This window comes from Ovis aries, chromosome 13 (assembly GCF_016772045.2).
Source record: "Ovis aries strain OAR_USU_Benz2616 breed Rambouillet chromosome 13, ARS-UI_Ramb_v3.0, whole genome shotgun sequence".
Lineage (NCBI taxonomy): Eukaryota > Metazoa > Chordata > Mammalia > Artiodactyla > Bovidae > Ovis > Ovis aries.
Window position 1 is genome coordinate 63,657,019 of NC_056066.1, and position 11,503 is coordinate 63,668,521.

General features: G+C 44.8%; 1 protein-coding gene across 23 annotated transcripts in view; it reads left to right on the forward strand.

The window, feature by feature from the left end:
• ASIP (agouti signaling protein) overlaps positions 1-11,241 on the forward strand; it is a 76,722-nt gene extending 65,481 nt beyond the window's left edge. For 20 of the 23 annotated variants that reach the window (XM_042229578.2, XM_042229584.1, XM_042229582.1 and 17 more), the window contains 4 exons: positions 5,473-5,560; positions 5,859-6,027; positions 7,338-7,402; positions 10,884-11,241. In XM_042229578.2, the coding sequence (XP_042085512.1) occupies positions 5,868-6,027; positions 7,338-7,402; positions 10,884-11,060 (402 nt within the window). In that variant the 5' untranslated portion in view covers positions 5,473-5,560; positions 5,859-5,867 and the 3' untranslated portion in view covers positions 11,061-11,241. The remainder of the gene's footprint in view (positions 1-5,472; positions 5,561-5,858; positions 6,028-7,337; positions 7,403-10,883) is intronic. The other 3 variants (XM_042229571.1, XM_042229581.1, XM_042229575.1) reach the window with 1 other exon arrangement.
• Positions 11,242-11,503: the final 262 nt, after the last annotated feature.

Sequence of the window (11,503 nt, forward strand, 5' to 3'; positions counted from 1 at the left end):
TCTGACCCCAAGGATCATAATACATCTAGGTATTGTGGATGTATATTATATTTAGAATATACAGTCTCTTACAGGATTGGCTTAAGAAATATTGGTTCTTACCCTCTCCCAATACACAAATAAGATTAATTTCACTGAGGCTTCACCCTTCCCAGGCTCAGTCTAGTTTTATAGATTCCATAGCTATAAAAGAAACTGTATTTTCTGTTTATTCCTTAAGAGTTGCTTATACAACAAAGGAAACTTTAAAAAATTGAGCCTTGGAATTCACTGTAACCTAAATTAGTCTAGAGATGGTACCTGGTGACTAGTCCTTCCTGCCTGTTTGCAGTGGCTAGTATATTAGAACTGCTGGTTGCTGTGCTGGTGATAATTCCTGCATTATCAGGTGTTCAGAGGAAGTGATGCACATTGGGTCTCAGTTAATCTCCCCCAAACTCCAGTCACTTCTTTTCTAACTCACATTTCCCAACTCTCCTTTCACTTCAGTGCAGAAATTCTCAGTATTATTTTTCAAATATTTATTTGTTTATTTGTCTGTGTCAGGTCTTAGTTGCAGCACATGGGATCTTTGCGTCATGCGAGATTTTTCATGCTTGCTTAACAGCCCCTTGTGAGTCTCACATTCTAGATAGGGTTAGCAAACTTTTTCTGTGAAAGGCTAGATACTAAATGTTCTATGCTTTATGGACCACACAGGGTCTCTAGTTGTTGTTTGGCCACTCCTCAAAACTTGCAGGATCTTAGTTCCCCAACCAGGGACTTAACCCTGGCCTTCAGCAGTGAAATCACAGAGTCCTAACCACTGGACTATCACGGAATTCCCTGTTGTTTTTTCTTTTTTAATAGAACACTTTACAAGTGTCAAAACCATTCTTAGCTTGAAGACCACACAAATGCTACACAAAATATGGAAAGACCAAATGAATACTGCAGTCACTAGAGGCCACAGATTCAGCTTCAGTGATAAGTAAATAAATGCTTGTGTAACAAGCTAAGTACCATGCTTAGGTCAGAAGTGGTCAGGCATAAGAAATGGTAAAGGGGGAGCTTTGTATTGGGACCAGGAGGTAGCTAAGCTTGGCTAAGGTATATACTTCCTATTAGAAAAGATAAAACTGGGAAGGAATGTGGAAGGTAGCTTGGGGAGGGCTCTGGTCCTTTTCTGAGGCTATGTAGTATGTTATTTCATTTGGTAATCAGGGTGACCCCTCTAGAGGAATGAAATTGCCTGGAATCCAGCAGCCACCTCTTAATTGGTTTTCCTTCTCTCAGTCTTGTCCCCTCCATCTTTACACCCCAGTCCAAGGAATCTTTCTACAATGCAAATCTGATTAAGTCTCTCCTCCTATTCAAAACTCTTCATTCATTTTCCATTGTCTTGAAGATACTGTCCAAATTCTTCACCATGGTTTAAAAGTCCTGTCATGATCTGGCCCCTGCCTCCACCTTCTGTTATATTTATATTTATTTATTTACTGATCTTTTCTAGTTCCTTAAATGCACCATCCTCTCTTGCCTTTTAGATTTTCATGCTTGTACACGACTCTCAGTGTCTGCAACACTGCCCTCACCACCTTCACTCTCTTCTCCAGCATGGATAAATCCAAATCAGCCCTCTGTTCTCAGCTTCAATGCAGCTGGCTCTGAGAACTTCCCCAAGTCTATGCACTAGCTGAGGTTTCCTGTGGCAAAAGCTTTATTAGAATAACTTATTTAACTTGTCAGCCATCCCTGATAGAATCTAAGCTCTGTAAGGACAGGCATCATTTTGTATCTTGATCACTATTGTAACCCAAAAATCTAGCATAGCACTGGTTTATAGTAGGTACTTAACTAATAATTGTCACTATGAAAGCATTTGGGGTCATTGGCGGTGGGGGGGGGGGGTTCTGAAGAGCTCTGGTACCACAGTCCTTTATGTTTCAGTGCAGAAAGAATTCAGGAAGAGGAAAAGTGATAGATTAAGAAATCATTTATTTGAATAGGAAGTTTGTGAGGCTTACAAGCCAGGGAGTGACAGGGTGCCATACCCCAAGAATTTAGTGGGTTGCAGTTTTATAATCAAAGTAAAAGTAGAGAGGGGGAGAAGAAATGTCTTTTTCTTGAATAGACGTCATCCTTCCATCATCAGCTCCTCCTCTAGGTTGAATAAGAGAATTTTCTTGTTCTACATGGTCAAGCTAGGTCCACAAATTATTTTTTCTTATGTATGCAGAGAGTATGTCCTAGGGAATCATTAACTTATGAGCTCACTGGACAAGATGTCTCATGCCACCATTGTTTCACTGTTTGTGGGCATGTCTCATACTTCTGTTGTATGGTTTTGTTGCTAAGCAAGACTGCTTGGTTTTGTGGTTAAGCAAACCTGATTTTTTTAATCTGAGTAATTGATTTTTTTAATCTGAGTAATACAAGGGTCTCCCATATTTTTTCTACTTACAATCCCCTAGTGGGATTAACTATTTAATGACCTGTTTTGTCCCTTTGTGAAAGTTGCTCAGTCGTGTCTGACTCTTTGTGACCCCATGGACTATATATACAGTGCTTGGGATTCTCCAAGTCAGAATACCGGAGTAGGTAGACATTCCCTTTTCCAGGAGATCTTCCCAATCCAGGGATCAAACCCAGGTCTCCTGCATTGCAGGTGGATTCTTTACCAGCTGAGCCACCAGGGGACCCCAAGAATACTGGAGTGGGTGGACTATCCCTTCTCTAGTGGATATTCCCAACCCAGGAATCAAACTGGGGTCTCCTGCATTGTAGGCAGATTCTTTATCAGCTGAGCTACCAGGGAAGCCTTTTGTCCCTTTATCTGTCCCTATCAACGAGATGAATGAATATGTATGTATGAATGAATGAATGAATGGAAATGGGACTTTATTTAATAGGGAAGCTTAATCTGGTTATATGTTCTAGAGTCAAGGCCAATGAGGAGGCTCTTATGGAAGACCAAGTGGGAGGAACTAGACCACTAGGGACAGAAGGAATGGAAAGGGAGGGAGAAATGGTTGTGAGAAATGGGAGGAATGAAGATCACTAGAACTCAAATGACTGATTGATTGGATGTGGGGAACAAGAGAGAAGGAAACTGCTTTCCAAGTTAAGAGCCCAGCAGCAGCATCAGAGAGAAGGGAGTCCTACGAGGAAGAGACGGCCCAGGAGTTGAGAGGGAAGGAATGGAGGAAATCGTTCAAATATAGTTTTCCTCAGTCCTAACCAATTAGCCATCCCAGGCAACGCTGACGGCTCTAGTTAGACTGAACTGGGCTAGAAGAACCTTTTGGTTGGCCAAGAATTTAGAATTCAAGTGGCATCTAAAACAGGCAGAAAAAAAAATACAACAGGCAGAGAGGCAAACTGGAATAGGTGGGTATGACAGCAGAGCTATGGCAGCTGGAAGGCAACTGTGAGGTTCTTGAAACAAAGAACCAAGTCTAACTGATGAGATGAGCCACACGAACACTTAAAAGAACAGTGAAGTACTAAGCGATATGGTATTAAGTTTAAGACCTGGAAGAGTTCAGAAAAAGGAGAGAACTATTGGGGCTTACCTAACACTGAGAGAGAAATGTGCCAACACTGGCATTGAGCTGGGCCCTGAAGGAAGGATAAAATGTGATTGAGGGAGCTCAGAGTGGATAATGTTGTTGAAGCCAGAGCAAAGGCCTCCTGATGGAGGAGTAGTGTAACTGGTTCCACTGAGAAGAAGGGATGGGCTGGAGTGAAGAGGAAGTGGAAAATATGAGATTATTTAAAGAGAGCATAAAGTAAAATTTGGTAAGAGATCAGATGTAAAGATCAGGGAAGAAAGAGTCAAAAATTAAAACCAACATTCTTGACTGTGGAGGGTGGTGATTGGGCAAAGATAGGAGGCACAGTGAAGCCAGATCATGCTCGCAGTTAACTTATGCAATGTCAACCACATGTACTTAGTGAGTGGGTGAGAGAGGGGAGAGAATCAATTTAAATATGCAGGTGAGGCGAGGTGAGGACTTCCCTTCTGGCACAGTGGAGAAGAATCCACCTGCCAATGCAGGGGACATGGGTTTGATCCCTGGTCCAGGAAGATTCTACATGCCATGGAGTCACTAAGCCCGTGCACCGCCACCACTGAGCCCACATGCCTAGAGCATGTGTTCTGCAACAAGAGAAGCCATTGCAACGAGAAGCCTGCACACCACATGGAAGAATAGCCCCTGCTCACGAAATTAGAGAAAGCCTGTGTGCGGCAACGAAAACCCAGCACAGCCAAAATAAATGCATTTTAAAAATAAATAAATATGCAGGCGATTCTGATCAATCTCCTCTCCAGAGAGCCCCTGCTGTGTGATAAGGAGACAGCCACTCCAGAATTGGGAGCTGCGGATATGCTTTTCCCTCAGCTGGTCTCAGTTCCTGTACACCTCTCATAGTATGAACATTTCTCTATGCTGATGGTGATCCTGGTGTTCAAAGAAAAAGATTTTTTTCATACAATATGATCCCTAGAGGCAAGCCAATTACTTATTCCAGTGTGAAAGTAAAAAAAAAAATTCCATCATTTGCCAGCTGGAGAAACTGTACTCTGCGATTTTTGCCTTAGAGTCTAACGTTACACCTGAAAATGTAACAACAGGACTATTTGCAAGGGAAAATATCCTTTAGAATGTCCTGAGTTGAGAGTAACAGAAAACTCCACTCATACTAGTTTAAGACAATAAAGGGGGGGACTTCCCTGGTGGTCCAGTGGTTGAGAGTCCCCCTTCCAATGCAAGGGGTGTGAGTTTGAGCTAAGATCTTACATGCTCCCAGCCCAAAACCAAAACATAAAACAGAAGCAATATTTTTACAAATAAAGGCTTTAAAAATGGTTCACACACAAAAAAATCTTAAGAAAATAAAGGGAATATATTGGCTCGAGTGCATGCTAAGTCACTTCAGTTGTGTCTAACTATTTGAAACCCTATGGACTGGAGCCCTCCAGGCTCCTCTTTCCATGGGATTCTCCAGGCAAGAATACTGGGGTGGGTTGCCATGCCCTCCTTCAGGGGATCTTCCCAACCCAAGTCTCCTACATCTCCTACATTGGCAGGCAGATTCTTCACCTCTAGCGCCACCTAACTAATAAGTCCAGATATGACAGCAAGAACATGCACAGGGTGGGTGAGGAGTGGGGATCCCACATTCGGAGACGATAAGATGATGCTGAAACTGTGAGCCCCGATTGAGACAGACAGACATTTGTGGGAAGAAATCCACTCTGGGATCTGTCTTCTTCATCAAAACCCAGCTAGCAATAAATCAATAAATCTAGCTAGCCTATGTGAACAGGTCCATCCTATCCTTCTGACACAAAACATACCTGCATTCATTTCCTCTGGATGTCAGAATATAGCATATGCAATGACATACACATTTGTCCAAAGGAGCCATTTATCCATGCACCTTCTCTTGAGTCTTAACTCATGAGCTTTATTCTCAATACTTTAGTAAGACCTCTGCCACTGTGAAGCATTACTGGGGACCTATCAACAATTCTGCTTAGGCCTTGGATCTCCTGGAGCTACCGACATAAAATGTAAGAAAACAGCACCCCACCCTCTGGAAGGCAGAGACAATTGCAATGCATTCTTTTTCTCTTTGCAATCTCCCTCCCTTCCTTGTCTTTCTTCCTCTCCCATCTCTCCCTTCCTCTCTTTTTCCTTCATGAGTTCTCCTTCCATGTCCTAAGCCTTGCTGGTCCTCCAGCTCCACTGGGACACTGGGCTGTGGGATGGGGGTCAGAGCACCAGCCCAAGGAAACAAAAGAAAGCAGGAGGGCACATGCATTTGCCAGACCCCTGGCCTACCTGACTGCCTTCTCTGTCGCTCTCAAGCCTCCTGGGATGGATGTCAGCCGCCTCTTCCTGGCTACCTTGCTGGTCTGCCTGTGCTTCCTCAGTGCCTACAGCCACCTGGCACCTGAGGAAAAGCCCAGAGATGAAAGGAACCTGAAGAACAATTCTTCCATGAACCTGTTGGATTTCCCTTCTGTCTCTATCGTGGGTAAGTAGCCTGGCCTGGGGCCCAGCCTCTGGGCTCTGGCCCATGAGAAGGGGCTGCAGGGGTCAAACACTCTCCAAGCCGATATCAGGATCCATTGCTATCAGTCAGAGCTCCTTTGTGCTCATTCCTCAGAACAATTCTGGAGGAATCAAGTGTCCCTTAACTTGTTTGGTTAAGAAAGCTCTGCCTCTCACCAATCTAGTATGCAGCTTAGCATGATAGAGGCTCTGAGAAACCATAAAGTCAAGACACTTGGTGAATTTGGTTTAACTTCGTGTTTCTGAAACTTACTAAATCACATAACTCCTATCAATGGTAAAATTTTTAGAAAATGCTGCAGAATATAACCAAGTCTGGGACAAACTAGTTCTTTCATGCCAGGGTTGAGAATTGAAAATGACTGCTCAGAGGAAAATATCAGGGTATTAGAGCCTAGCATTGGAGAATTTCCGGTTCAAATTCATCTGACAATAATTATAACATATATGCTTATTTTCTGATAGGTACTCTGAAGTGAATACTATTTTTATTCCTATTTTATTTCACAGCTAAGTAAATTAAAAGTTAGAAAAGTTAAGTAACTAACATACAGTTTGTGATTGGCAGAGATGGTCCATGGGTCGCAAAGAGTAAGACATGACTGAGCGACTGAACTGAACTGACTGAACTGAATACACACCCAGGTTCTGGGTTAGGTTCTGTTTAACTCCAGAATCTAAGCTCAGAACTAATATTCCTTACTGACTTGCCTCTCACTTCAAAAAGAGGATATTCTAGAAATATGGGAAGGCCTGGAGCACATTAACATTGATCTGTGTCAGATTTTCCACTATATAAACATACCTCATTTATCCTCACAACTCTTCAAGGTAAGTATAACAGTACCTACTTGCATATGAGAAAACTGAGTCAAAAGGAGATTAAGTAGGTTGTTCAAGACCACAAAGCTGTTATGTGGCAGAGTCAGGATTCAAATCAGGTCTGCCTGGCTCCAAAGCTCTGAGAAATAGGAAATAGGAATACCGGAAACACAAGACCATCCTTGTAGAGACACTGAGTCCATTTTCCAGGGCCTTCTTGGATTTTCCCTTTCACTTTCCTTCAGAGGACTCTTTGCTGTCAGTCTCTGGCTCCAGGTCTGCGGCCAGGCTGCAGAAGCTGCTGGCCTAAGTCCCAAGATATGATCTATCCAACCAAACCTTCATCCTCTCCCCCACCCTGGGGCTTCCTAGAGCGCTCTCTGCTCCTCCCTCTTCACTGCAGTTAAGGACCCTCAGAAATGGCTTTGTTCCTTCTGTCTCTCTTTGAAGCACTGAACAAGAAATCCAAAAAGATCAGCAGAAATGAAGCGGAAAAGAAGAAAAGAGCTTCCAAGGTAGGCCTGGGAGTTCACATTGTCGGGATGGGGCTGGACTTAAAGGGGAGGACATCCAAGCTCTGGCCAGAAACTAAATGAAAGGTTTTCAGGGTTGCATGCCCAGAGAAACAGAAAGCTACCAAAACCTTCCTGACCTCGAGCCCTGAAGCAGACCGCCAAGGGCTGAGGTCCAGGATGCTGAGTAAAATTGCTTACCTAAACTAAACTGGAGAAGGAAATGGCAACCCACTCCAGTGTTCTTGCCTGGAGAATCCCAGGGACGGAGGAGCCTGGTGGGCTACCGTCTATGGGGTTGCACAGAGTCGGACATGACTGAAGCGACTTAGCAGCAGCAGCAAACTAAACTAGCTTGAACCCTGCCTAAAATAACTAGCTCAAACTTTCTAAACTAGCTCGAACCCTGCCTGAAATTTCACTGTCATTCATTCTTTTGGATGAATGCGATGTTTCCCAAAGCTCAGTCATTTCAGAACCATTTCTACAACTTTTACCACATCTGAGTTCCACTTATTTAATATTTGTTTAAAACTTAAAAACAAAAATACTATGTAACAGGACTTCCCCGGTGGCTGTGTGGTAAAGAATCCTCCTGCCAATGCAGAAGACATGGGTTGGATCCTTGGGTCGGAGAGACCACCACATGCCTCAGAGCAACTAGGCCTGTGCGCCTCAACTATTGAACCTATGCTCTAGAGCCGGGGAGCTGCAACTAACTACTGAAGCCTGTGCACCCTAGAGCCCATGCAAGGCAACAAGAGAAGCCACTGCAGTGAGAGGCCCAAACACTGCGACTAGAGAGTAGCCCCCACTAACCACAACTAGAGAAAAGCCCTCGAAGCAACAAGGGCTCTGAACAGCCAAAACCAAAAATAAATTAAAAAAAACCAACTATATAATCATGATAGAAAACCAGTATCACTTGACATATATAGGAAGTAACCAAGAAAATAAGTAAAACGAAAATAAAACCTTGTTAGCAAATTCTAGCTGGTTGGTGTTGCTTGCCACAAGTTCTAAATCTGAGACTTGCTCTCTGCATTAACAAAGAAGGATTAGAAAGTGTTAGGGAAACACTAAGGATATATTGACATCAAACTGAGCCTTTCCATTTGAAAGAGACTGAAAAAAGAATCCTCTCTCACTGTGCGATTCAGTGTCATTTAATATTCATGTACTGCCTAAAATTATACCACCATGATACAGGTTCGAGAAATACTAGATTAAGGCACTGTTGAAATGCACAGTGTTCCTATTTTAGTGTGTCTCATTTGATCAGATCATTGCAAACAGAGCCAGGAATATTGTACAAGCATTGGAAGGCATGACCTGGCACTGTGATCACAATAAAGTTCCCTGTTCTCGTTGAGCCTTCGTAAAGTGAACAAGCAGGTCAGATGACTGACAGAACTGTAAAATCTATTTACATGCTAGATTCTGGGAATATAGTAGTGAACAAGAGAGATATATAACTGCTCTCGTGGAGTTTACACTCTTCTGGGAGAAACAGAACAGCACGTTAACCAGTGCTGTTCAGATAATGATAAACACTGTGAAGGAATGAAAGCATGGCAGTGAGACAGAAGAAAGGGAAAAGTGGTCAGGGGAAGTTCTCTAGGAGGAGGCAGCACTTAAAAGACTGAGAAACTCTGTAATCTTGAGCCGCAGTGTTCAATGGAAATGCAACGTGAGACACATATAAATTAAAATTCCAGTAGCCAGATTTTTAAGAGAAAAACAACAGGTGCAATTAATATTAATATTTTATTTAACCCAGTAGATCCCAAATATTATCATTTTAATATGTAACCAACATAAAAAGTTATTAATATTTTACTTTTTTTGCGCTAAGTCTTTTACTTTTACACTCGCAATTCCAATGCCCAGTTTTTAACACTAGTGAAATATAGTCCTAACAAAACAATGTTCAGTTCAGTTGCTCAGTTGTGTCCGACTCTTTGCAACTCCATGAAGTGCAGCACTCCAGGCCTCCTTGTCCATCACCAACTCCCGGAGTTCACCCAAACTCATGTCCATCAAGTCGGTGATGCCATCCAGCCATCTCATCCTCTGTCGTCCCCTTCTCCTCCTGCCCCCAATCCCTCCCAGCATCAGAGTCTTTTCCAATGAGTCAACTCTTCGCGTGAGGTGGCCAAAGTACTGGAGTTTTTCAGCTTTAGCATCAGTCCTTCCAAAGAACACCCAGGACTGATCTCCTTTAGGATGGACTGGTTGGATCTCCTTGCAGTCCCAGGGACTCTCAAGAGTCTTCTCCAACACCACAGTTCAAAAGCATCAATTCTTCAGCACTCAGCTTTCTTCACAGTCCAACTCTCACACCCATACATGACCACAGGAAAAACCATAGGCTTGACTAGACGGACCTTTCTTGGCAAAGTAATGTCTCTGCTTTTGGATATGCTATCTAGATTGGTCATAACTTTCCTTCCAAGGAGTAAGCGTCTTTTAATTTCATGGCTGCAATCACCATCTGCAGTGATTTTGGAGCCCCCCCAAATAAAGTCTGACACTGTTTCCCCATCTATTTGCCATGAAGTGATGGGACCAGATGCCATGATCTTCGTTTTCTGAATGTTGAGCTTTAAGCCAACTTTTTCACTCTCCTCTTTCACTTTCATCAAGAGGCTTTTTAGTTCTTCACTTTCTGCCGTAAGGGTGGTGTCATCTGCAATGATGTACTCTGCATATAAGTTAAATAATCAGGGTGACAATATACAGCCTTGACGTAGTTGTCTTTAATGGGAAACATTTTACTTCATCTTTAAATTTTAATTAAAATTAAATAAAAATTGAAAACTCGGTTCTTCAGTTGCACTAGACACATTTCAAGTACTCAGCAGCCACAGATGGTGGGTGGCTGCCTGCACTGGAGTGCATAGCAAAGAATGTCCCCAGGAAAGGAAGCCCCAAAACAAAGCGCCTGCAACAAGAACTCATTTGCTGTGTTCGGTGCTCAGAGGGCGGGCGGGTGAAGCAATGTGTTTAAGACCAGTAGAGTGGTAGGCGGGCCAAACCACAGAGGGCGTCAGGGATCCCAGTAAGGGGAAGGAGGATATGCTTAGTCCCTTGTGCGCTGGAGACTGGACAGTAAGGGGCAAGGGCAGCAGACAGCGGCCAAGCCCAGGGTTTCAGCGGTAGTGAAGAAGTGGCTAGACTCCGAACCTACCGTGAAGGCAGAACCAACAGGGATTGCGGATACACTGGAAGGGGAAGACAACAGAGACGGAAGTTAAAAACCGTGCAGCTGAGTGGGATCCCGTAGGGAGAGAAGAGGCCAGGCCCGAGCCAGTTAAGTGTTGATGGCGGAGCAGGCGAGGACCAGCTAGGGTGCTCTGTGGACATGAGTCGAGCGGGCGGTGGACAGCAGGTGGGGACATCTAGTCCGAGGAGTTCCCAGGCGGGGGTGAGGACGAGTGGGGCGGACGTGGATGGCTCGGGCAGCCTCGGCGTTTCCCCACAGAGAAAGGCTCCGATGAAGAACGTGGCACGGACCCGGCCCCCGCCGCCTACCCCCTGCGTGGCCACCCGCGACAGCTGCAAGCCACCAGCGCCCGCCTGCTGCGACCCGTGCGCCTTCTGCCAGTGCCGCTTCTTCCGCAGCGCCTGCTCCTGCCGCGTGCTCAACCCCACCTGCTGAGCGCGCCTCAGGGTGGCGGGGCGGGGCTCCCGGGACCCTGGGGCCTTTCTGCCGCGGGAGAGCTCTGGTCGGAGGGGCTTCCGAGAACGGAGTGGGCGCGGCTATTGACGTTGGGGCGGGGCTTCAGGAAGTCTCAGCTAGGGTTGGGCTAAAATCCAAATACATGTAGTCTTCTCGAAAATGTGTGGTTGTTTCTTTAAGAAACCCGAACCATTCTTTTCCCTTCGCCTAGTCCCCTGCACCACACAAGTTCCTCGAGCTGCGCAACTGCTGTCTCCCGGGCCTGGGGAAACGCGGTTGCTTAGCCCTGAGGCTGCACTCCTGGTAAGCGCTTTTCTGGATCTGGCCGCCAGAGACAGTGCTGCCCCCTACCTTTAACCCTAGGGACACCCGAAGTGAAGTCGCTCAGTCGTGTCCGACTCTTTGTGACCCCATGGACAGTA